Genomic DNA, 27,128 nt, shown 5'->3' with positions numbered 1-27,128 from the left:
GATTACCTAACAGTCGCTTTGCAATTGCAAACCCATATTCCCCAAAGTCATTTTCTAATTACACTACAAATACAATTACTGTGTATTCGTTCTTCCTTTCTTCCTAGCTAAGTTTTCTTTTACTTCTATAAAAAGAAATTTCTTAGCCAAAGCCCTTAGATCATAGTGAGTCAAGATATATAGATTGTGAAAAAAAAAAAATGTCAAGAATGGAGATTTGGGTAGTTCCATTTTTTGGGCAAGGCCATTTGTTCCCATGCATGGAGCTATGCAAACACATAGCTTCAAGAGACTTCGAATCCACATTCATCATCTCCTCCAATCTCTCCACCTCCGTCCCCTCCTCTTTCCGCCAACACCCTCACATCCAAGTCATCGAAATCCCATCTTCTCTTCCATCTCCACCACCACCACAACCACAGCCTGCCTCTGCCTCTGATCCCATGCACCACCACTTTAAACACCATGAACAAATGGCCCTCGCGCTTCAGAACCTCCTCTCCACCCGACCCGGACCCAAGCCCGTTTGCGCCATCCTCGACGTCATGATGGGCTGGTCCACCGAAGTCTTCGCTAAATTCCACGTCCCAACTGTTGGTTTCTTCACCTCCGGTGCTTGCTCTGCAGCCATCGAGTGTGCCACGTGGAAGTCCCACAAAGAATTAGATACAATAAAACCCGGAGAGACCCGTTTACTCCCCGGGTTACCCGAAGACATGGCTATTTCCTATTCCGATCTTAAGCGCCGCCCTCATGGACCACCAGGCGGGCCACCACCAGGTCCACCACCACCACTCAGCGGTGGACCACGACCATTCATCGGTGGCCCAAAGAAAATGGGTCCGCCAAAACCTGGAAGCCAGCCAATGTGGGTGGAGGAGGTAGAGGGTGTCATCGCTTTGTTAATCAACACGTGTGACGATCTGGAGAGTCCATTCATTCGCTACATCTCCGATCAGGTTGGGAAACCGGTCTGGGGCGTGGGCCCACTCTTGCCCGAACAGTATTGGAAGTCAGCAGCGGCAGGCTCACTTCTTCACGACCGTGAACTTCGTACCAACAACAGGAAGTCAAATGTTACCGAAGACGAGGTGATCCAATGGTTGGATTCGAAGCCACGTGGGTCTGTTCTGTACGTTTCTTTTGGTACCGAGGTGGGTCCCACCATGGAGGAGTACCCACAATTAGCTGATGCGTTATTGGAATCATCGTCAACAACGTTTATATGGGTGATACAACCCGGTTCGGGAAGGTCCGGTCCGCCACGTGCATTCCTAGGGCCAGAGGGCCAACCCGGTTCAGAACAAGAAGAAGAGGTTGGTTATTTTCCTCATGGTTTGGATAGCAAAGTCGGGAATAGGGGTTTGATAATACGTGGATGGGCACCACAGTTGTTGATACTGAGTCACCCATCAACGGCTGGGTTTTTATCGCATTGTGGGTGGAATTCAACTGTGGAAGCCATTGGTCGAGGGGTCCCCATTTTGGCATGGCCCATTAGAGGGGACCAATACTATGATGCCAAATTGGTGGTCAGTCATCTCAAAGTTGGGTACATGATTTCTGATGATTTGTCACGGACGGTTCAGAAAGAAGATATAGTGAAGGGAATAGAGAAATTGATGGGTGATGAAGATATGAAAAATAGAGCACAAGCACTCAGCACTAAATTTGTACAAGGTTTTCCAAAAAGTTCAGTCACTGCTTTGGATGCTTTTCGGGATTTTATCAACCACAAAGCTGCTTAGGCCTTTTAATTTTACGTATGTACACGCAATCATGTGTTGTGTTTCCCTTTCTTCTTCTTTTTTTTCTATCCATTTTTAATAACTCTAATAGACAGTATAGACAACCCCACAAAAAGAGAAACAAACTAATATGTATGGCTTTTATAAAATCCTTGAATGTTATATTCAATTTCCAGGATTTTGTTTCATAGAATCATAGGTATTGGAATCGAGTTATTGTATTTTGTTAATTTATTTTTGACAAAAATGTCATTTTGATTCTTACATTACGAAATCACATTCAATTTGATCCTTACATTTTGGTAGCAATCAATTTATTCTTATTATTTTCAAGAAGGAATTGGGTTTTTGCCCTTATTTTTAAAAATACATAGTATAATGTCTATGTTTCAAAACTATTAAGCACTATGTCCCTGTTTTCAAACTCGATTTTAAAATAAAATTGAGTTACAAGTGGAACTCGACATTAGTTCTATGTATATTTTGCCACTTAATTTTGAGGATATACATATAACTCAATTTTGAGAATATCAAGTTTTATACCAAACTTGATTTTGTTAAAATCGAGTTTAAAAAACAAGGGTATAAGAGCACGAAATCTAGTGACCCAAGCCCACTTAGAATAGCCGGATAAAAGTTCCAAATTCGGCCTAAATCAATAAATACTTGTAAAGAGAGTGGGATGAACAAATTTGGACTTCGCCCGATAACACAAATAGAGTATGAGGAATCAGAGGTCTAAGATTTAAATGTACAAATGGGTCTTTACAAATTTGCCAGAGGACAACTTTACAAGTGGGTCTTGAATTTTACAAGTACTGTTCACTCTATTTCTCTCAGTTACTGTTCTGGCTGTGACCTATTTTTCTTTGATTCTTTTCTCTGGATCTCCCCTTATCTAAGAGCCTCTTTCCTTTATATACTCCATGGCCACTTGCATCTTAGCCCTCCATCTCCAATCCTCCTCAACCTCCTTAGGACATTTGTCACACTAAACTTCTGGTGAAGGCAGTGGAAGGAGCTGTGGATCCACTATTCAGGTCACTTTCCTCATTAATACAGCTGATAAAATTGTTGTCAACCATTCAATGCGAAGGAATAGGTGAAACTTTGCAAGAAACTTCACACAAAGATCTCATTTAACCCCTGAGGCACCCACCTTCACCCATTATATCCATCAAGGATGCTTTGTCACTTTTCATTCTCTCCTCGGACCATCTCACTCCTCAGGCCGTGGATGCTCTTTCAAGAGAAACAATTGAAGGCTTCAACGGTACTTCCCATCTTCGGTCCTCAGGTCCCCACAAGGGGCATTCTGCTAAATAGTTTCAAAACAGAGATATTATACTAGATATTTAAAAATAAAAAAATAAAAAAAGGGCAAAAGCCCATTTTTCCCTATTTTCAACATGCAGTCAATTTTTAATAATGTTAATTTTTTTTTAGTGAAAGTTGTAGTCATTAATTACAAATAACCAAACTTTGTCCTATTAAAATTTACCTCAAAAAGAACCAAAGAAAAAAAGAAAACAAGCAATTTTAGATTTATACAATCACCTCTCAAATACAAACAACTTTAAAATAAATAAAAACAAACAAACAAACAATTTAAAAATGTACATTGTACCATCTCATTATTAATCATAACCTTCGAGAGAGAATTTTTATATAGATCATATTTAAATTTAAAACTAGAAACAATAGCACATCCCCTAAAACAAAATTCACATTTCATTTTTATTATATTGAAGTTACATCATTAAACACAAAGAAAATATTTTCTTTTTTGCACATTTACTTATTTATTAGAGAGAATTAAATACTCATTTTATTTCTTTTCTTTTAAAAAAAATGGAACCCGGATGACTTGATAAAATAATCAAGATCGTTTATTATTCTTTTGCAATATGAAAAACTAAATCTTCTTTTGCTGGGAGGAGAAGAGCTATTGGAACAGTAGCTATTGTATCAAAAAAATTTAGAAACAAAATTCAAAGTTAAAACAAAAATAAAAGAGAGCACAAAGCTTATTAGTGTGGGGGTTAAGGAAGGCTTGCAGCAACCTCTCTCTCTCTCTCTCTCTCTCTCTCTCTCTATAGTTAATGTTTACTTAAATGGTATTGTGAGGTTCCGAGGACCCAAGAACCCGAAGACCCGAAGAGAGGAAGGCCGACATACAGTAGGTAAGATGGAGCAAAGGAGTAAGGGAAGTTACCTAAAAATACCCGAAGATGATGTGGCATGGGCATTGCTGACATAAGGGTTACAAATATCCGAAGGTGGTAGGCTAAGTTAGAAAGATGCATTAAATGCCCGGCAACAACCATTCTGGCCGCATTAATTGGAAGATATCAGATCAATCTGTTGCATTAATGTGGATATGACCTGAACAGTGTTGAACGCAAAGCTAGAACTCTGCTCCATTACCGACAGACAGGTGTCAGAAGGAAGAACATAGTAAATTGTGAGGTGTAGGGCCATGATGAAAAGAGCAAATAGTATAAATAAGAGTCGGGGCATTATAGAGAGGGGCTTTTTGTTGTTGAACCCTCTCTACCAAATGTATTGTATGAGGACTTTTAACTGAATAAAACAGTAGTAACGTTTTTAAGCTGGTTTTATGAGTTTTTGGTCCTTACAGGTATTATTCTGATTTTGACTCTAGGATTTAATTTGTTTTCTTTAAAAAATATAAGGCTTTTTTAAAAAAAATAAAAAATGTAAGGCTTGATTTGTTACATTTGAAACTATAGAGTTTAATTGGGACTACCCTTAAATTATAGTGTTTAAAATAAAAATTTTGCCTAAATGTTTTAGCATCGAAAGCTCCATCAAGTTGGAAAAAGATCAAACAACACATCCATTTCAAATTAAGAAAATTGAATTTAACCACAAAAAGAAAAAGAAAAAAAAGAAAAAAAAAAAAGCACACCTTAACAAGGCATCCCATAGTGTGACCACCTGTAATGTGAGGTCAAACTCGATGAGACTATGTTCTAATTCAAGCATCTTCCACCTCCAAGCTCCTTCACTAATTTGGCAACCATGCTTACCCACATTGCCGACACAATACGGTGATCACTCATAGTGTCGCTGCTCATGACATTTATAGAATGCTAGAGAGAGAGAGAGAGAGAGAGAGAGAGAGAGAGAGAGAGAGAGAGAGAGGTAAAATTGTATTTGTGGATTATTTTAATATGGGGAGAGAGAAAAATAAAAATAGAAGTTTTAATAGGAAAGAAAAGTTATAGTTATTTTTTATTTTTCTAACTAGTTAAAAATATTACTATATAAATATCTCATCCCCTCCCTTCCCATCAAGGCTCGAATCAAGATTTCATGTTTAGGGGTGTTCACAGCGTGGTTTTGGGTCATAGTACTGCATTTTAATAGATCGGTCATAATGCAATGCAATTTGGTTTTAGACCATGCCGTGTGACGTGGTTTGGTCTTTTTTTTTTTTTTGAAAATTGGTCAATTTTCATATATATTAAATATGTATATATTGAAAATCTTAACTTCAGCAGTTCAACATAACTCTTAAGGCATGTTTGGTAAATTGTAATAGGTGCTGTAATATAATAGGTGCTGTAATGTAATAGTTATTCCTATAGTCATTCCTATAGTCATTCCTTATGAATAGCTATTCTTCAAAATGAGGAATAAATATTCCTCTTTAAAATGTTGCATTAGCTATTCCTTAGTGAGTGCAATAATTTCAAAATTTAATATATTACCAAATAAAAAAAACTTTCCATATACATCTAACAATTATAAAATTAAAAAATCATAAAAAATAACACATATGCCTCTTAAATTTAAAAATAACAATTTTTAAGGAGATATAATTGTATGAGTAAGATATTTCCTAAAATAAATGTTAAGTTTCATTCTAATGTTATAACTCATAACCAAACTAATGAATATGTTTAATTATTACATTACAACACATTTTATTCCTAGTAATAATGATTACAATTCCTGTCGTAATCTCCATTCAGTGCAATATAATAGTTATTGTAATAGACACTGCAATATAATAGTTATTCCTATAATTTAACCATTATTTAGTTTGGTAAGATTTTTATTACAAAGAATAGTTATTCGTTATAAATTGCTATTCTTCAGAATGAGGTATAATTATTCCTCTCTAAAATGATTATGGTAATTATTCCTTAGTAGGTGCAATAATTTTTAAAATTAATATATCTTAGGGCCTCAGAACTTAAAGCCCATTATTGCAAAGGGCAAAAGCTACAAATGAATGCTCATGGTCTAGTTTACAATTGAACATGCTCAAAAATGGAAAACCAACCAGAGAAAAAAAAAATCAGGATTACAGTTAGTAATATTATATTGTAGTCATAATAATGTTTTTTTGCAAGGTTTTGGATCAAAATCAGGTGGAATAACCATAAAGTTGTTCAAAATATTAATATGTGAAAAATTTTCAACTTCTAACATCTTATTTTAATTTTCCTTGAATCAATTGTCACTATTTTGAGTATTTATTTAGATAGCATTAATTTGATAATAAAAATTATTAAATGGAGTATGACTTTAGAGTTCAAAAAAATTGCTTTTACAACTTTATAGAAAACCCTAACTCATTAAATAAAAATGATCTTTTATTTGTTCTCTTGAATAAGTGAAAAAGAAAAGATAGTAATATTAAAATCTTGTTGTTCCTTCATCCATAACCCCAATCCCTAAAGTTTGCGTATAGATGTAATCAACCATGGTTGAAATTAATATCACTCAACTCTTCTTCTTATGAATTTTTCTCATACCAAGGATTGGATTGTCATTGGTATTTCTGGTTGCCACTTACTGCATGAATGATTTGGAACCCAACAAGGCAACAACAATTTCCAAAAAGAAAAAGAAACTATAGTTGATTTTGATAACTATAAGTTAAAATCAAGCTAACTGGATTCAGAGATTCAATATATGAATATAAAATTATACAGATTTTAATTCTCAACATGATTTAATAACACAATCACAATAAAAAGAAATGTGAATAATATAAATTGAAGAAGAGATAATTAATTTATGAATGCTCATGGTCTAGCTTACAATTGAACATGTTCCAAAATGGAAAACCAATTCAGAGAAAAAAGAAAATCAGGATTGCAAGTTTAGCTCCTGAAATATAACAAAATTTTGGAATAGGAAATTTTTTGCAGATGACTTTAGTAAGAAAGGATCAGGTCGTAATATTATATTGTAGTCCTAATAATGCTTTTCACTAGCTTTTAGATTAATAACTAAGTATAGAGTTCCCTCTCTTACAGAATTGAAGTGCAGGAACATTGATAGATGTATTTCCATTAAGCTAGTAATAGATGTGTCTTAAGCATCCGATTGCACCATTAGGTGATAGCTATTAACTTCATATCTGCTTGACACTTGTCCTATATGTTTGCAAAGTGCCTGGACCTGAAATGCAACCATGAGACAAGTTGTATGTTACATAGAATCAATCATCTAAAAAGTACTTGATGGAGTTTTTTCTAATTAATATCTACCTTACTACTTAATAGCCTGGTTCACCATCACTCGGTTCAGTGCATCTTGAATTATTCGTTCAGATTCAGCTTTGAGTGTATTTGTAGCCTTATTTAAAGCAGTGTGCTGGACATCTAATGGCTACCCGTTTCTTCTGCCTGCTTGATAATTGGAATTCTCGTAGTATTTCCATGATTTGCTAGTCCTGCATTTCATTTGACAGAAACTAAATGAAGCGGTATAGTCCAATGAGTCTGTAAGACTCACAAGCAAATGCTAAACTCCAAAACAAAAAGATTGAAGTAATAATGCTTCCACTTTTGCTTTATGCATTGAAAGCTATTAAATGTTGGTTTACTCTAAAATAGCTAAATTGACTTAATTACTTGGATCATTAAGAACTATCAAATGATGAATTTAGGAGAACTTTTTACTCTACTAACCTGTCGTAAGCCACTAACAAACTTTTGCACATTTGTAACTTTGGTGAGGCTTTGCTTTCCACCTCATTTACAATTCCTTCTTCTCATATGCAGTGTTGGCATGGATAAGTCATTAAACAAAACTGATTCTTGACTGACAAGACCAATCTACCAACTCATCCACTTCAATTTAACCTTTCAATTTCAATTCCATCACGTGACCTGATTTAGGATCACACGATTGCAATATTGTAGTCACTATGCATTCCCCATTTCCACTTTTTCCAACAATTGTGACTTTCTGAAAGAAAAGAGTGACAACATTACAATTATGACTTGATTAATCTGTTTTTTCTTTTCAATTATCACTTGATCAAAAAAAAAAAAAAAATCTAGTACTGCTTTGGTGCTAATGCTATATAGAAGTAAAAGGGTGGCAATAAACAATTTGAAAATAAAATTTAACTTTGCCAAAAAGAATGGCAAAGCTTAGGCCTCAGAAAACCTGAATATCTAGCCTAGATGGATATCTAAAGCTTACATGATGAAGCTCAATTTTTCCCTTGTATGATTCATTGTCATCCTAGACTCATTACTTAGGTCTATATTCAACTTAGAATCCATCATTGCTAATAAGAAAACATCAACAGCTTTGTCTTTTGCTACTTAGGTCTACTTTTTCAGACAAGGTCAAACAGTAATGCTGAAAGTATTAATATTGTCTTTTGAGCTTTTAGTCAATTGAGTTACTTTATATATAAGTTTGGGAGGAAAAAAGAAATGCATTCAATATCCAGGACATAGGCCAATAATTCATAAAGATAATGTAAAGAAGTAATTATAAGCAATTTTATAGTTTCTTTTTGTTAAAATGCAAACATCAATCATATTGGCATTCTTGATCATGTTCAAATGATAAGCAATCAGAACAATTGTTTGCGTACATTCATGTCCAATGCCTCTTGTGCTATTCTCTCAAATCTAGCATCAAATGCACTTTCAGCTGCATTTAAAAGTTAAAATCCATTGGAGTTTAGAAATTGCTCTAGCCATGGAAGCTGTTTTCTTCTGTCCACAAGACAATGAGTCTTGTGCTTCACCCCCCATGGAGTCTACTCAGCTGCAAATTTCAAATTTCCAAACTCACTACCTTTAATAAGGCTTTATTGGGGAAATGGTTGTGGCGGTTTGGTAAGGATGAGGGTCGTTTATGGAGGCAGGTAGTAGCTTCAAAATATGGGGAAGATTGGGGGGATGGACCTCAAAGCTGGATAGGGGAGCTCATGGGTGTGGTTTGTGGAGAAGCATCCGCATGGGTTGGGAGGATTTCAGCAAAAATTGTCAGTTTGTGGTTGGGTTGGGGAATAGGGTGAGGTTTTGGCAGGATGGGTGCTATGGGGATCAACCTTTTCAATTGGCTTTTCCTAGGCTGTATGGCATTGCCATTGATAAGGAGGCTTCTGTTGAAGCTTCTTTGCATAGGCAGGGGGCGGAGGATAGAAGATTTTGGAATGTTCGGTTTAGTAGATTTTTTAATGATTGGGAGATGGATGAAGGGCTGCGGTTTCTTCATATGTTGGGTGCTATAATCCCTCCTATGGATGTTGGAGACCGGATGCGTTGGAAATTGAAGCCTAATGGGGCTTTTGACATCCGGTCGTACGATAACAAATTAAGAAATTCTCCTTCAACTATCTTTCCTTGGAAAGCTATTTGGAGAGTAAAGGCCCCTAGGCAAGTTTCTTTTTGTTGTTTGGTGTGTAGTTTGGAATAAGATCCTAACGGGAGACAATCTGAGATTGAGGAGATTGGTTTTTGTGGATCGGTGCATTATGTGCCGTCATTGTGGAGAGACGGTAGATCACCTTCTTCTTCATTGTGAGGTGGCCTATCGGTTATGGAGCTTTGTTTTTATAACTTTTGGCTTGGCTTGGGTTATGCCTAGTTCGATTCCAGACTTGCTTTTTGGATGGTGGAATTGGCTGGGGAAGAATTCGTCTCAGATCTGGAATTTAGTTCCATTGTGCATCCTTTGGTGTATTTGGAAGGAGCGGAACCGGAGGACTTTTGAGGATTTGGATAGCTCTAGTGATCATTTGCTTGCTTCTTTTTGTGGAACTCTATTTGATTGGTCTCGGGCGTGGGGACTCACGTCTAGTGATTCCCTCTCTTCTTTTCTTTGTTCCCTTTTCCTATTGTAATTTCTTTGTTGTTTGGTTCTCTCTCTTGTTTCTCTTTGTTTTCTTTTTCTTGTATTTCTAGGTTGCTATGTGTTTTCCAGGCATAGAGTAACCTTCGTATATATATCATTCTTACTTATCAAAAAAAAAAATTATCAAGATGAAAGGATCATCTAAAGTACAGTCATGGACCAGGTTAGAAGTTAGAACCTCAAGCAATGTATCAGTAAAAGACCAGCATAGGCAAGTTCAGGTGCAGCTCTTATTTCTTCAATTCTTGCACCACCTTTCCATGTGCAATATCATATTTGATGGTGGATGCAAAGAACAAGGGTTCTTGGCTGACAAGACCAAATTTTCCCTACCCCATTTAATCTGAAAATTTTTTAGATTAATATTATCCGTAAGAACTTTACCCACCTGAAGATCATTGTATCACTTTGAAGAACTGATAATTGCTGACTTCCCACGCTTTTGCATTGTCCAACCAAAGCTCAAGTTTTGTCATTTGGAATATAGAAATAGAGTCAATTAAATATATTTGCTCACTTAATAAACTTAAATGATTGAAATAAACATAATTAATTTCTGTATCTACATTTATGTCATCTAATATCTTTCCTATTGCATCATAAGCATTGATGTTTGATCCAGCAAAAAATGAACTTGTGTAGGAAGACGCCAGGCCTAGATACCAAAACTAAACCATCCATGTGGTAAGAAAAAAAAGGAAAAAAGGCATAATACTTGCACACATACATTCATATGTTGTGGTTGCACACATCTTCATTAAGGAACTTAAGCCACTAAAGTATCTAATACTTTTTTTTTTTTTCAATTTTTGGCTATTGCTGCATATACAACTTTGGAACCAACTCTATTTGGAGAAAAGACAACTTTGGAACCAACTCTATTTGGAGAAAAGACATAATTAGATACAATAAAAATCAGCAATACTTGAAACAAAATCAATAATGAAGTTGTTCAATTATAATTGATTAATTTGTAGAGGACTGAGTTTAAAATGATATGAATGAACCTGTGGAAGTATTAGGAGTTTTAGATCCTTATGGTGTTCTCTAGGATTTGAGCAGTCACATGGATTCATGTAACGTATGAACCTTGCCCATTAATGCCTGGCATTTTACTGATAAGTGAGAGAAAGAGATGTACAAAATGTTTTGTTGACTAAAATAAAATGAACTCATCATTACAAGTGAGTATTCACTGTAGTTTCTTGTTCCCACTGATAAAGAATTTAAGACTTTTTAATTTCAATTTTTTTTCTTTTCTTTTTCCTCCCTACATTTTTTCTGTAACCAAACGAAGCATAAATTTAAATAATCCATCACTAAAATTGTTGACACTAACTTGAAATGTCAAAATTGTGTGTTAATTCAATCTAAATAAGGCTCATTAGGGGGACCAATGAAAAGGGGATGATTACCCAAATACCTCATTAGGGGGCACCTCTTCCAGCTTTGCCTCTTTCCTTGGTAACCTCAATGAGGCTCAAAACTAGATTCAGTTTAGAACTCTCTTCTTGTACTCTGTTGCAGAATAAGATTTTTTTTTTTTTTTTTTTTAAGCAGGGAGAGGGTCCAGTGAAAAAGGGATGATGTCGATGCACGATGGAAGTGGAAGAACATGGGGATATAGAATCCACAAGCCAAAATTTAAAATCAAGACAAAAAGGAATTAGGATGACATAAAAGCAATTGAGTCCTTTTCAGCAATAATGTGATAGAAGCATTTCTTTCACAAAAAACTATAGATCCTCCCCTTACCTGTGTACTGCCACTTGAAGTCTGAGTGCATTTTGATCTTTGAGATCATTACAAGCCCATTGTTTAAGATGCTGATTCCAGGAGTAATATATACTATAGTTGCCAGCTTTGAATTTCCAACCAGATTATCATTATTCCTATGAAAAGATCAACAAAGTAAGCCAAATAAATCGCCTCCTTGCACACTTTTGAATAAAAACTCAAGTAACAGTTTTTTCTTTATTAAGTAAAAGGAAATTGGCAAAGCCAAAAAATAGGTACTAATACATTTTACATATCATTTCATCTCATATAAATGCGGAAAGGACATATTATGATAATGAAAGTAATGAGACACAATTTCCAGCTTGTCATCTTACTGCATGTTGCAGGAGAATCCTTCGAACATTGAAAAGAAATAATAGCATTAACATTTTTTTTTTTTTACAGAACAAAAAAGATTGCTATATATCTTTTTATGAAGGATCTAGGTTCACGATTGACATACATACCTAAAGAAGTCAAAGTGGTAGTAAATTCTCAATCTGGTTCTCATTAATTCAATTCCATTATCAAATAAATGGGAGCAGGTTTATGCCACATCTTTCTTGTTTGACTCTGCCGTCTTAGCAACAACTTGAGTTAGTCAATAATACTCGATCTCTTTAAAGAAGTGAGGTTATCATAATCAAGCATATTGCAGAATCCCCCCTGATTTCCTCAACCATCTCCTCAATTGGTACTTGTCTCTACAATTCCCTTTGATAATCAAAGAACCAAGTGAATAAACTTGAAAACAGCTCAAAACTTTTCAATAAACACATTGACTTTATATCCATGAACACAACAAAACAACAATACAAGTATAACTCGATTAATCTGGTTTTGTTTTTCCAATTATGACTGGATCATTAAAAAAAATCTAGTACTGCTTTGGCGCTAAAGCTATATAGAAGTAAAAAGGTGGTAAAGCACAATTTGAAAATAAAATTTTACCTTTGCCAAAATGAATGGCAAAGCAGCTGAGGCCTTGGAAAACCTGAATATCTAACCTAGATGGATATCTAAAGCATACAACATGAAGCTCAATTTTTCCTTTGTATGATTCGTCGTCATCCTAGACTTATTACTTAGGTCTAAATTTAACCTTGAATCAATCATTGCTAATAAGGAAGCATCAACAGCTTTATCTTTTGCTACTTAGGTCTATGTTTTCAGACAAGGCCAAACAGTAATGCTGAAAGTATTAGCTTTGTATTTTGAAGTTTTAGTCAATTGAGTTCATGTAAAAGTTTGGGGAGGAAAAAAGAAAAACTTGCCATATCCAGGACATAGGCCAATAATTCATAAAGATAATGGAAAGAAGTAATTATATGCAATTTTTTAATTTCTTTTTGTTAAAATGTAAAATTCAGAATTCACATACCTAGGTCAAATGATATACAATGCCGCTGTGGTGAACAAAGACTAGTTTACAGAAAATAAAATTACTAGTTGAGACACATGTGAAAATGCCTCAAGATGTGATTAAAGAGAATATGGTATGGCTATACTTTTAACATTCCTTTTTCAGGCATTCTTGATCATGCGCAAATGATAAGAAACCAAAACAATAATTTGCGTACCATCATGTCCAATGCCTCTTGCAATATTCTCTCAAAAACCACATCAAATGCACTTTTAGCTTCATTTAGGAGTTAAAATCCTTGTGTGTTTAGAAATTGCTCTTGTTATGGAAGCTGCTTGCTTCTGTCCACGGGACAAATGAGTCTTGTGCTTCACCACCCATGGAGTCCACTCAGCTGCAAATTCCAGAATTCCACATGACAGTACTTTAGATGATTATCAAATTGAAAGGATCATCTAAAGTACAGTCATGGACCAGAAGTTAGAACCTCACGCAATGTATTAGTAAAAGAACAGCATACGTAAGTTGAGGTCCAGCTCTTATTTCTTCAATTCTTCCCCCACCTTTCCATATGCAATATTATATTTGATGGTGGATGCAAAGAACAAAGGTTCTTGGCTGAAACTTTTTGAGATTAATATTATCCGTAAGAGCTTTGCCCACCTGAAGATCATAGTATCACTTTGGAGAACTGATAACTGTTGACTTCCTGCTTTTGCCTTTTCCAACCAAAGCTCAAGTTTTGCCAGCTGGGACATAGAAATAAAATCAATTAAATATATTTGCTCATTTAATAAAGTTAAATGCTTGAGATAAACATAATTAACTTCTGTATCTACATCTATGTCATCTAATATCTTTCCTATTGCATCATAAGCATCAATGTCTGACTTCCTCTTAATGGTTTTATACATCTTAAAGTTTGTAGTTTCATTCAGCAGATAATGAAGTTGTGTAGGAAGACACTAGGCCTAGAGACCTGAAACATCCATGTGGTAGGAAAAAGAGGAAAAAAGGCATAATACTTGCACACATACATTCATATGGTGTGCATGCACACATCTTCATTAAGGAACTTAAGCCACTAAAGTTTCTAATATTTCTTTTCTTTCAATATTTTGCTATTGTTGCATATATAACTTTGGAATCAACTTTGTTTGAAGAAAAGGCATTATTAGATTTAATAAAAATCAGCAATACTTGAAAAAAAAAAAATTATTATAATTGCTAAATTTATAGAGGAAAGAGTTTAAAATGGTATGAATGAACCTGTAGAAGTATTAGGAGTTTTAGATCCTTATTTCTATATCTAGGATCCGAGCAGTCACATGGATTCATGGAATGTGTGAACCTTGCCCATTAATGCCTGGCATTTTTCTGATAAGTGAGAGAAAGAGATGTACAATAATTTCTTGTTGACTAAAAGAAAATGAACTCATCATTAGAAGTGAGTATTCACTGTAGTTTCTTGTTCCCACTGATAAAGAATTTAAGACTTTTTTTTTTTCAAATATTTTTTTCTTTTACCTCCTACATTGTTTTTCTGTAACCAGATTGGGCATAAATTTAAATAATCCATCACTAACATTTTTTTGTCTAATTGAAATGTCAAAATAGTGCATTAATCCCATCTAAACGAGGCTCATTGGCGGTGTCCAATGAAAAGGGGATGATTAGCCAAATACCTCATTAGGGGCCACCTCTTCTGGTTCTGGCTTTGCCACTTTCCTTGGTATCCTCAATAAGGCTCAAAACTAGATTCAATTTAGAACTCCCTCATTGCACTCTGTTGCAGAATAAGATTTTTTTTAGCAGGGAGAAGGTCTAGAGAAAACGGGATGATCTCAATGCACGATGGAAGTAGAAGCACATAGGGAAATTGAATCCAAAAGCCAAAATTTAAAATCAAGACAAAAAGGAATTAGGATGACATAGGAGCAATTGAGTCCTTTTCAGCAATAACATGATTGCTGCATTTCTCTCACAAAAACCTATAGATCCTCCTTACCTGTGTCCAGCCATTTGAACTTTGAGACATTGTGATCTTTGAGATCATTACAAGCCCATTGTTTAAGATGCTGATTCCAGGAGTACTATATACTATAGTTTCCAACTTTGAATTTCCAACCAAAATATCATTATGCCTTTGCAAAGATTAACAAAGCAAGCCAAATACATCAACTCCTTGGCACACTTTTGAAAAACAACTCGAGCAACATTTTTTCTTTATAAGTAAAAGGAATTTGGCAAAGCTAAAAAATGATTACAAATATATTTTACATATTGTTTCATCTCATATAAATGCGGAAAGAACATATTATGATAATGAAAGTAATGAGACACAGTTTCCAGCTTGTCAACTTACTACATGTTGCAGGAAAATCCTTAGAACATTGAAAAGAAATAATAGCATTGAAATTTTAATCTAGGTTAATGATTGACATACATACCAAAAGAAGTCACAGTGGCAGAAAATTCGGAATCTGGTTCTCATCAATTCAGTTTCACTGTCAAATAAAAGGGAGCAGGTTTATGCCAGATCATTCTTGTTTGACTCTGCATCTTAGCAACAACTTGAGTTAGTCAATAATACTCGATCTCTTGAAAGAAGTGAGGCTATCATATTGCGGAATCCCAACTGATTTCCCCATCCATCTCCTGAATTGCTACTTTTCTTTACATTTCCAACTAATAATCAAAGAACCAGTGAATAAACTCGAAAACAGCTCAAAACTTTCGAAGAAACACATTGAATTTCATAGTAAGAACCCAACTAGACCACAATAATGTCCAAATAGGTCAATAAGATTTAAATTTGATAGTTATAAAATCCTAACATGGTAAAGCAAAATTTGTATTGAATACTTATGAGAATGAGGTTGGAATTATAGTGCAGGAATCTTGTGGTCTATTATAAATAAAACTTACTTATTCTTTTATTAACTTGTGATGACACAGCCATTTGTAGAATTTAAAATGGTGCAACATTGCTAGTTATGTCAGAGCTTCAATGGCTTATATTTTAAAAAACACCACAGCAATTAACAAGAGATAATTGCCACCACCATTGTCATAACTGCTGTACAGACCAACATTGAACTTGTTTCATATTGGAAAAACCAACAAAAGACAAACAAAAAACAGGATTTAAACCCAATAAAAATCTGAATAATAATTAGTAAAGTATTAATTTAGCTAGCATATTTTTCCATATCATACGTGAGAAATCAAATTCAGGATGAATAATTTTCATATGAAAGTAGAGAAATGTAATTTCAATGTATTGCAAAGTTGTAGGGTAACAAATTGAGAAATATGGCACATGAAATCAGACAAGTGAAAAATACTCATAATATCAAAACACTTAGAATAAAAAAAAGAAAAAAAAAAAAGAAAGCATAGCATTCACATTTCATTATTGTGTTTTATCCTTCAAAGATAAGTTAATGATTGACATACGTACCAAAAGAAGTCAAAGATGCAATAAATCTTGAATCTTATTCTCACAAATACACAAATATAAGAACAGACTTATGCCAACTTTTTCCTGTTTGCCTCTACCATTGTAGCCATAAGTGGGATAGCGAGTGATACTCATTCTTTTTAAGATGGAAGGCTGTCATATCCAATCACGTTGTAGAAAATCCCCATGATTTCCACACCACCCACAAGTGACTATCCACTGCACTTAGGTTGTGGCTATCTACTGCGTATCTGCCTGAACATGTGACCAAAATGTTTGCTAAATGCCTGCATATAAAAGGGAATCATGGGAGAAGTTGCACGCTATTAGTATCAGTCATCTAAAGAGAGAAAAAAGTTAATAAAGTTAGATAGTTAGTTTCCCCTAACATTTATTTGCCACTCTACTGTAGAAAAACACTGAACCCTTCTAAAACTGTTGGGTTGGCAAGCTCACAACTCTAGGGGATGGTATTGGTTGCTCTTGTCATCCAACATGAGAAAGTTTAGAACTCAAAATAACTTATAAACTAACAAACTGAATTGTGGCACTCAACCTTTTTATGGAGTTATGATGGATCCTTCTCCATTTAATTCCAGCCTCAAGGATATATGCTGTCTCAGGTCATTCCGAAGCATTTTCACCTGGCATCATTCAATAAGTACCATTATGGATTTAAGAATCTAAGCTCCTCTTTTAAAATAAGAATTCTGCAGGATGCTTATCAAGTTTGAATAAAAAAAGAAGTTACGATTGTATAATCATTGTCTTCCCAAAGTTTCTCACTAACCAGGGGCATAAAATGAATACCATTCCTGAAATATATCATGTCTACATTAAATCTAAGCTGTGTTTTGATGCAAACTATTCTATCAAATAAAAGTTACAGATAGTGAATCTCATATACTTAAATATGAAGAATCATCAATTAAACCATTAAGTTCTTAAAATCTTTGAGCTCACCTATCACAAAAGAAGCGAAAAGAACCACTATTAAAGACCACTTTTACATATTTGATCTTCATTTCATATATTTTACAACAAAATGAGAACTGCTTTTAGTATGTAAGAAGATAGCCCCAGATACCCAAATGAATTGACATACAGTTTAATGTCAAGTAGTTTCTTGTTTGGAGTAGGAAGAAACATAGAAAACAGGAGAAAAATGGACTGGAGAGTGATTTATTACTGGTTTCAAAGTTCTTGGAAAGGTCAAGAAACCTAACATATGATTAATGACTTACCCTTTATTTTGGGCACTAGAAGACTTCTAAGAACCAAAGTAACCAAAATTGATTACAAGCCAGAGATTGTTAGAGAAGTTGCAATTATAAATGAAGATGATCAAAGCCTAAAGCACACATTTGAAAATGAGGCATCTAGTTCTGTTGGCAATACTTGTATCTATATGGATAAGAGTGGTAATAAACAGACACTGGATCCCAACTTTGATCATAAACCATTAAGTGTTATGAAGAATCTGCCATAGTGAAAACCTTTTTCTTTATTTTTTTCCCCTTCGAAAACAAAGAATGATAATGTAAAAGTAAGTAAAAGTCTATTATTTGTTTACCTCTGTAGCATTTGAATTCAAGGAGAAAGCCAATAACCAACCACTTGTCCTTTATCCAAGTGTTGCTACCATGAATATCAACTTATGATCTAAATCCAACGCAAGCTAAGCAAGACAAAAAAGATAGGAAAGAAACATTAGTGATTCAGTATGAAACAACTCATACCTGCACAAGCCAGAAAAAAAACAAAACAAACAAAAAAAAACAAAACAAACAAAAAAACCAAAAACAAAACAAACAAAAAAAACCAAAAACAAAAAAAAAAAAAAATTATTCAATTGTAGAAAAAAAAAACATGGTGGGGCTTATAATCGAAGCATAAAAAATACCTGCATAAGCTAATTCTTCTGCCAGAATACTTCTCCCCACAAATATTATCTCCTTATCAGCAATTGATGATCCTCACCTGACAAGATGAGAAGAAAAACACCCAAAATACATCACCAAATCAACTTGGTTTGAGATACAAAAAGAAACAGAGGAAAGAATTCCATATTCTCTCTCCTAATATGTGAAGAAAGCATGCATGTGAGGAATGAAAATTCTATTGGCAAAGATAAATTAAACAAGAAACCACCTCTAGATAATTATAATTATTTACCACTGAGCTATTGACTTGTTGAACCACTGCAACGCCCAAAAATTTTGGTGAAGTCCCGAGTTCTAAGTTCATATTCCTCATTCGTTTCAGTTTGTTCTGCATATTGAACTTAAATAGCCAGGAAAAAATTAGCTATACAATGGGTATCCCTAAACACACAAAAACAAAAATCAAAATTCAACATTCAACATTCAACATTCAACATTTTTGAAACGAAAAACGATTGGAAAATCTGAGAGATGGTGAAGAAGAAGAAATTTGTTTTGCATAATGAAATTCAATACCTGGATGAGCTAAATCTCCTCCCAAGTTTTGGATGCGAGCAACCCAATCCTGGTTCTTGCAACTTTCTACTAAGATGGGACACCTCAGAATATTCAGCGTCTTCAAAGACGTTAGGGCAGGCAATGAAGTCAAATTGGGGCAATCACGAATATAGAATGATTGAAGAGATATGATTTCGCAGATCCATTCCGGCAATGTCGTCAAACTCGGACAAACCCAAATTTCGAGACGTCGCAGAGAGGTCGCCTGTTGAAGCCCCATCGGAAGAGAGGCCAATTTTGGCTGATCAGATAATCTTAGAAACTGAAGCTTTCTCAGGCCTTGCCATTCCAATTCCATCCCATCCCCATTATACTTATATAACGTAAATTGTTCAAGTGCAGTGAGATGTTGTATAGATTGAAGGACATGACCATCACTGCCTTCTATCATACAAATATTCAAATTTGTTAATTTGGAGAGAGGGGTGAATGAGGCGGCAAGTGTTGAAGAGGAATAAGAAGGAGCAGACGAGGTTGACTCTGCTACTGCTGCTGTTGTTGGGTTTTCCTGAGATGCCGTACTTATCATTCCCATCGATATTGTTCGCTCCAATGGCCTCAAATTAGACTTATCCAGACTTAATTCTTCAAGATAAGGAAATAAAGGCATGGAAGATAGTTTAGGGCACCTAGAAATGTCTAGATGGGAAAGACGAGAAAATGAAGGCAGAGAATGATTCTTCGCTGTTATCGTCGATATTTCACTGTAATTATCGGCGTCATCTTCGTCCTCCTCGATGGAGTCGCTCCTCCTCTTCCACCATCCCTTTAGATTAGGGCAACTCCAAATACGGAGGGATTCTAGGGGTGGAAGTTTAAAACTCTCTGATACCAGAGATACGTACTCAAGAGAAGGAAAATTCGCCAAATAGAGAGTTTTGAGAGAAGGAAATTCATGCAATGGTAGCGCATCTTGGCAATTCTCCATTGAAAATAACGTAAGGCTTACAAGATTTTTGAGTAAAGAAAGCCAGCTTGGATGTTTCACTCCCCTGTAGCCATCTAATTCCAAACTTTTAAGATTTTGGTTTGGTTCCAAAGCTTCCACTGACATCTCATCGTACCCAATATCCACTTCTCCTTCTATCCACCACTGTAACGCCAAACCTTCAAGGTGTTGTTTATCTTTCAAACGTGCAGTTTTATATTCTAATTCAGCATCTTTCTTGTGTCTCAGATTTTTAATCACTAGACTTTCTCTCAACTGGTTTAATCCGTGAAATTCCTTCAACTCACCACCACACCTAGAGTCTTTACTCAACACATACTGAGTTAGTGAGCGGAGATTAGTCAATTGCCCAAATCCATGTGGCATATGAGTCAAACTACTGCACCCATATATGTTAAGATGCCTAAGATTGACTAATTTGCTAATATTTTTTGGCAATTCTATAAGTCCCCAACAATTACGAAGATTTAGTGTCTCCAAATTTGGCAACCTTATAATGGAATTAGGAAGTATCTTAATGTGGCTGTTAGATGAGAGATCGAGATACCTTAAATGCTTCAACTTTCCAATAGAATGTGGCACAATCCTAATGCCAGTGCAATTCAAATCTAACAGGCGCAAGAACTTAAAACTTGAAACAAATGCAACACAAGTTGACTTGTTCCATACCATTTGATTTGAATAAAGCTCTTGACATGGCAAAAGAAATGTTCTCATCCTGCTTGATTTAAACAACGAGGTTGGAATTTGCTTGAATGGGACTAAATCAAAACCAAATGAGACATGATGGGTTTTTTCATCCATTTTTTCCTCATTTATGCCAAAAGTGATGCTCTCTAGCCCCACTACCGATATTGCTAGATCATGCATTAGGTCATGTATTTTGAATTTAGTTACATGGTTCCACCAATTTCCTTCAGCATCTTCAAAGAATGATCTCCAATGTAATTCTTCAAAATACTCACATCCAACATCTTCTAAGCATTGGTTGTGATCTAATGGCCTAATAAACCCTTGTGCCATCCATAGTTTAATCAATATCTCCTTTTCAATTTGATAATCCTTTGGAAATAAACTACAATAAGCAAAACATTGCTTTAAATGTGATGGGAGATTATCATAACTCAATTTAAGTGTTGGTAGGATATCATCTTCATTTTGATCTAGCTTTGAAAATTCTTTATTCATGAAGGAGAACCACTCCTCTTCTGAGTTTTTTGAGCACAATAGCCTTCCTATAAGCTTTATGGCAAGTGGAATTCCTTCGCACTTTCTAACTATTGCCATTCCAAATTCCTTAATTTTTAAATTTTCTGGTTCTTGTCCCTTTTCAAATGCTTTTTTCTTAAATAAAGACCAAGACTCCTCTTCATTTAAACCCCTTAAAAAGTGTGGTTCCATAGTTTTTGTAATATTAGCAACCTTCTTCTCACGTGTAGTTACCAATATTCTACTGCCTCTTGCACCACATAGTAGAGATCCTTTTAACTTATCCCATTTTTCTGCATTATCATTCCACACATCATCTAATACAAGTAAGTATTTCATTCCATCTATTTCTTTATGAAGAACATTTATCAATGTGCTCATTTCAAGTTTTTCTTGTTTCTTACCTGTTGCATTTTCTAGGATTTTCTCAACAATCCTTTCTACATCAAAATCGTCTGAGATGCACACCCACAATTTTTTATGAAAATGACTATTAATTTCATCATCATTGAATACATATTGAGCTAAAGTGGTCTTACCTAGTCCTCCTATACCTACTATAGGAAGGACTGAAACATTCTCTTCAATATTGGAATCCAATAAACGTTCTATGATCACTTTCTTATCAACCTCTCTTCCAATAAAGTAATTAGCTTCAACACTTACACAACCATGAGTCTTTCTCACACTATTAGTGACTTGTGTCTCCCTAGGACGTCCCTCTAATTTGTACCTATTCTTATCAACATCAATGGCATCTAACCTCCCCTTAATTGCCTTAATCTTATGACCCATTTTAAGACCATATGCAAGCTGGTTTGATTTGGAGAAGAAGATGCGTACCTCTTTCGCCTTCTTATTCCTGGTCATCACTTCCCGTTGTAAAACTTCAGTGGAAAAATCATCCAGCAAGTCATCCGCTTCATAAAGTACATCTGTCAGCTTTCTCAGCCAATCACTGATGGCACCATCCTGCGCCTGTTTCTCCTCTGCATCCAGAATGACAGCTTTGATGGATAAAACCGTGTTCCTGAGCTTATCAAGCTCACCCTTGACACCCCAGAGCAGGACAATCTCTTGGAGAGCAGGCTTTCCCAATTGGCCAATGATTCCCTCAGCAACTCTGATGAGAGCTTCCGCCATTGCACGCTAGTAGTAGCAGGTGAATGAATGCTAAATGGTTACAGTGAACTCAGTTAAAAGGTAGGCAAAATGAGAACAATTGTTTGTGAGGAGAATGGCTTAGGCAGATTGGCCAATTTATTTAGAATGCTAGCAAGTTGCAAGTACAGTTGTGATCATATATTATTAAACATTACTTTGGGCATAATGGTAAGATTCAATTCATCACATTGGTTTTCTTAGCTGGCTCTCACTAATTCAATTCATTATGTATAAATTCAAATTACTTTTGGGATAATGCATATTATAGTATTCTTGAAAACAAAGGTGCAGCGTGCACTTGTTACACATTCTACGACAAATTGCACATGTTGCTGAATCTAAACGCATCTCAAAACATATATTAAGGTAAACAAACAATAGTTTTTGTCTCAACGGTAAGATGCCCATTTGGCCATGTATGACTAATGTTAAAAAACTAACGCATAACATTGGTCGTTGTCAGTGGCTCTCGTTTTAGTTCAATGTATTTGTATTAGTTTAAATTAGTTTTGGGTTAATGCTCCTTTAAATAGTCTTACTTAGTCTGCAATTTCATACTTGGTGACTTTGACTGGTGATTGGAATTTGTGAAAATAAGAAAATGTAGATGCACTTGGTCATTATCCCATGACAAATTATAAGTAGAGAGGTTTGCTAATACACACACACATATATACATATACCTATATAATGGACAACCCCTTTATATAGGTAAATAAAGCAGTGAATAGTGGCATTTTTTACTATTCATATTAGGACTCGTGAGGGCAACAGAGGCGAATAAGCCAAAAGCTTATCAGTTAAAGTAATAGTGGTAGGTAAGGCTATTGCAGCAATAATGGTGCTGAAAGTAGGAAGCATCATTAGTAAATAAAATAATAGTAGCAACAGGTAATGAAATAGTAGTCAGTAGTCATCAGAAGTCACCATCAAGTAAAGTAATAGTGTATGCTTTTAACTTGGGTGAATATGTCTTCAATATTGATCGATGTGCATGCCAGACAAGTAAAAACATCAATGGAGTTTCAGATGTGCCAAAGTAGTCAATAGAACAAACATCATTATCAAGTAAAGCAATAGACATCAATATTGGTGCCAAAAGTAGTTTGGCCTTTCATGCCAAAAGGAATTATCCGTAGCATAAGTGGAGATAGCATCAGATAAGGCAATAGTGAATATTTTATCCTTAGGTGAATATGGAGGTCAGACAAATCAATTATCCTTAATTAGTGTCTGCAGCATCTGACGGGTATCCTTCATAAGGATCCCATGTAGGGCAAGGATCCCATGGGGGATCATCATTACATTCATGTTCATGATAAGTTGAATATTGATTGCAGAAATCACAATATAATAATGGCTCATAAATAGGATCCTTTCCTGGTGTGAGAAACTTATTTGGATTATCATGACTCTTCCTGTGCATATGGCGGACATCATATGCATATGGTTTATTCACAAAAACATAAATTCTATCTGTACAACCAAAAAAGTGGTAGTCTTTCCATAATTCTTGGCTAACATCTAGAATTTGATTGTTGAAGTAAATTCTCCAACAGTCAGCAAGGGCAAAAGGTTTTTTATAGGAAAGGTAAGTATCTCCTTCATACCATTGTCCTTAGTGGGTATAATCATTAATGAGAACAAGATGATGTGATGGTTGAATATTCATTCAATTATTTCTTTCCCATTTTGGCAGAGTGCTCCAGCATCTAATAGATACAAAAAGGACTTTCAATTCCTGCAACAACCTTTTGTATAATATCAGGGAATTGGCTAATTTGATCATGACTAATTAATTTTATTAGTCTAATGAAGCCAAATTCAAACATCTGGGAAAGCCAGAAGGGATTATCATTTGAACCATCTTCGTAGTTAATCAAAAGGCCAGGAAAATGATGATTCATCTCATGAACTCTGAGACTACTCCCAAAGTATTTTCCCCATTCTGCCCTGTATTGAGCATTATCAGGATCATTTGAGTGACCAAGATCAGGGGTGATTGTAACAAGAGTTTTGATTTTGTTAAGGGGAAAACCTATATATATATGTGTGTGTGTGTGTGTGTGTGTGTGTGTGTGTGTGTGTGTGAAAATATCTACATTTTATCGAATGAGCAATCTGGACTCTAGACTCTAGATTTATTCTTAATTCCTTATCATTTTAATGAGTAAAGATAATTTTTTTGGGGTAAGACTCTCTTTCCCTCTCTCAATTATGGAAAAAAAAAATACCAAACAAAAGCGAAAAAAAAGCTGTTATGAAATTCCCCCTCAAAAAAAAAAAAAAATTTGTTATGAAATAATTATAAATTTTGTGTGTGGAAATGATTATTAATTTAATAAGTAATTAAAACGTAAATAGAATAAATTCATAAGTAACACTATTAAATTAAAAATAACTAAAAGAATTTAGATAGTTGCAACCCTGTTATCACTATATATATTCTTTTAAAAAAAAAACAAAAAATGTTATATATAAACTAGCTTCATCACATGTGTTTTGTACGTGCAATGAATGTAATTTTTATTTTGTTTTGGGTTTAGTGTCATCATGTTTAAAAACAAGATATAAATAGTGTGGATGTGTGGATCAATGGGTTTAGGTGTAATTTTGAATAATAATTAATAATGTTAAGAGCATGGGGTTCTAATGTTTGGGCAAGGCTTAAGTACAGTACTTATGTGTTATTTCTTAGGTTTCCTTCTTAAGATTATATCATGTGGCTTTTTTCTCATGGGATGAAACTTTATTTTTTTTAGTTAAGTATCCATATGGCAGAATCTTAAGAGAGGAACCTAAGAAACTGCACCTAAGATATTGTACCTGAGTTTTGTCCCTAATGTTCTATAGCTTTGCAAGTATTTCAAAGTGTGTAAAGTTGTGATTTACAAGTATTTCGTGTTGGCTTTAATTTCGTGCCAAATTTGATTGTAATTTTGTTTAATCTTATGTACCCTGTATTTTATGTGAGATTTCTTTGTAAGGATTATGTGTGAGAGAGAGTGTGAAGACTCAAGGCAACATTGAAAATGAAAGGAGTTTTCACGAGTAGCTTGCGAGAAGCCTTCCCGCGAATTGAAGTCATGTGCTCAGCACATGACTGGAATGCAAAGAGTCATGACAGATGGTGACAGTTGATTTTCACAAGTATTTCGTGGGTAAGGCCTTCCCGCGAGATACCCACAAAACATTCTATTTTACTATTTTGTCATATCTGATACACCATGTCTCTACCCACACTATATATACCCACATTACCCAAAAAATTGAAATGGGTGCTTTTCAAAGAGAAAACCCTAGCCACAACCCTTGAGAGATAGAGATTGTCATACCCACAATCCTCTACACAATCCATTGTAGTTTTCCTCAACTCCTACCTCTCCATATCCATATCTATAATTATATCCTTGAAAGTTTGATAGTCCAAACACTTATCACACCTAATCTGAGTGACAAATGAGGTTTTAGTACTGCTAGGAAGCATTGGAAGAAGCCAAGTTTTGTCGGATGCAATTGAGCGCATTGCGGGATCCGAAAAGTTAGACAAGACACAATTCTAAGAAGCCTTATTGGAGTAGGAGCTTGGAGGGGTAGATTAGGCTTGGAGGGTCTCTTACTATTCGTGTATCCCAACTTATTGTCTAGTGGATCAATTTACCGCTTGGAGGGCAGCGGATAAGCTTTTCGCCAAGTTCTTCGGTTTCCTCTTCAATAACACATCAGTTTGTTATCTTGTGTTTGCATTTCTCTTTCCTACTCTTTTAGCTTTCATTTTACTGTTGTGGTTTGATGAATATGACTTAGAGTAGTTTTATTGTTTGTTCGCTCGCATTTACTTTATTTCGCACTTAGTTTAAGTTAAAGCAAAATCAACCGAGCCATAATCTTTTAATTTGGAGTCTAAACAAGCTCTTGTGTATTCACACAAATCCGAGCTTTCAAAGTGCAACAGGGGTCATGTTTTTATATCAATGCAACTAAATGCCTTTGTTTTGTTTTGTTTTGTAATCTTAGCAAACTATAGCTTCCAGCGTGGACAATTATTGGCCACACATGCATATGGGTTTATTCTATTACTCTGTTTTTTTGGGTTGAAGTAGAATTTGTTAAAATCTTTCTCCGTTCTTTCTTCCGTAATTAGTTATTTGTATGTAAGAAAGGAAAAAGTCTAAAAATTATAAACTTAAAAAAAAAATAGTAAACTGTTGTTTTAACCTGTTTGTGTTTTTAATTTAAAATTATTTAACTAAAAGATATGAGCATTTTAGAGAGTTTAAGAATTTATATAAGGGTATTTTAGTATGTAAAATGTTGAAATCCAAAAAAAAAATTCTATTATTAGTGTACTAGACTCATCATACGCACTTTGCACATACAATAATGTTCTCTTTTATTATTTTTTGTTCAATATTATAATGTTTAACCTGTGTTTTTTAATTTAAAATTATTTAACTAAAAGATAGTTATAATTTAGAGGGTTTAAGAATTTTTGGAAGGATATTTTAGTATGCAAAATGATGAAACTCAAACAAAGAATCATGTTATTAATAGTAAGACTAGCGTCATCACACATGCTTTGCACGTGAGATGAGGCTCTTTTTTTATTTTTTGGGTTTAGAGCATTCACATCAGTCTCACCAATTTAATATTTTAGCAAAAATTTATCTAAACTTAAACAAAATAAGCGTACATCAGTCTCACTAAATTAACTAAAATTTTTAAAGAGGATAATCTCATCTCTATATGTAGTAAACCTCTATCTTTACTACATTAAATTTCAATGTTGATAAAATATTGAGGCTAA

The 27,128-nt window shown here is 34.7% G+C and overlaps 2 protein-coding genes across 4 annotated transcripts in view; one reads left to right on the top strand and one right to left on the bottom strand.

Moving 5' to 3' along the window:
- LOC142613264 (putative disease resistance protein RGA1) overlaps positions 1–22,483 on the bottom strand; it is a 51,617-nt gene extending 29,134 nt beyond the window's left edge. For 2 of the 3 annotated variants that reach the window (XM_075785518.1, XM_075785519.1), the window contains exons 1-13: positions 18,958–22,483; positions 18,650–18,781; positions 18,402–18,478; positions 18,072–18,176; positions 17,055–17,142; positions 16,499–16,785; positions 15,486–15,723; positions 14,721–14,821; positions 13,599–13,784; positions 13,253–13,490; positions 12,140–12,386; positions 11,649–11,785; positions 7,703–7,982 (exon numbers count right to left, since the gene is read on the bottom strand). In XM_075785518.1, the coding sequence (XP_075641633.1) occupies positions 18,681–18,781; positions 18,958–22,300 (3,444 nt within the window). In that variant the 5' untranslated portion in view covers positions 22,301–22,483 and the 3' untranslated portion in view covers positions 7,703–7,982; positions 11,649–11,785; positions 12,140–12,386; ... (7 more) ...; positions 18,402–18,478; positions 18,650–18,680. Of the gene's footprint in view, positions 1–6,789; positions 7,191–7,279; positions 7,465–7,702; positions 7,983–11,648; positions 11,786–12,139; positions 12,387–13,252; positions 13,491–13,598; positions 13,785–14,720; positions 14,822–15,485; positions 15,724–16,498; positions 16,786–17,054; positions 17,143–18,071; positions 18,177–18,401; positions 18,479–18,649; positions 18,782–18,957 lie in introns of those variants that run through there. The other variant, XM_075785520.1, reaches the window with a different exon arrangement.
- On the top strand, positions 160–2,012 carry LOC142613267 (UDP-glycosyltransferase 73B4-like). The gene has a single exon (XM_075785544.1). The coding sequence runs from the start codon at positions 201–203 to the stop codon at positions 1,746–1,748; it is 1,548 nt and encodes a 515-aa protein (XP_075641659.1). The 5' UTR covers positions 160–200; the 3' UTR covers positions 1,749–2,012.
- Positions 22,484–27,128: the final 4,645 nt, after the last annotated feature.

Source organism: Castanea sativa, chromosome 10 (genome assembly GCF_040712315.1).
Source record: "Castanea sativa cultivar Marrone di Chiusa Pesio chromosome 10, ASM4071231v1".
NCBI lineage: Eukaryota > Viridiplantae > Streptophyta > Magnoliopsida > Fagales > Fagaceae > Castanea > Castanea sativa.
The sequence above is the reverse complement of the archived record's forward strand: the minus strand, read 5'-3'. Positions and strand labels throughout refer to the sequence as shown.

What these genes read in the sequence shown, in the direction of transcription:
- LOC142613267 (XM_075785544.1), top strand. Translation starts at nt 201, where the DNA reads ATGTCAAGAATGGAGATTTGGGTAGTTCCATTTTTTGGGCAAGGCCAT.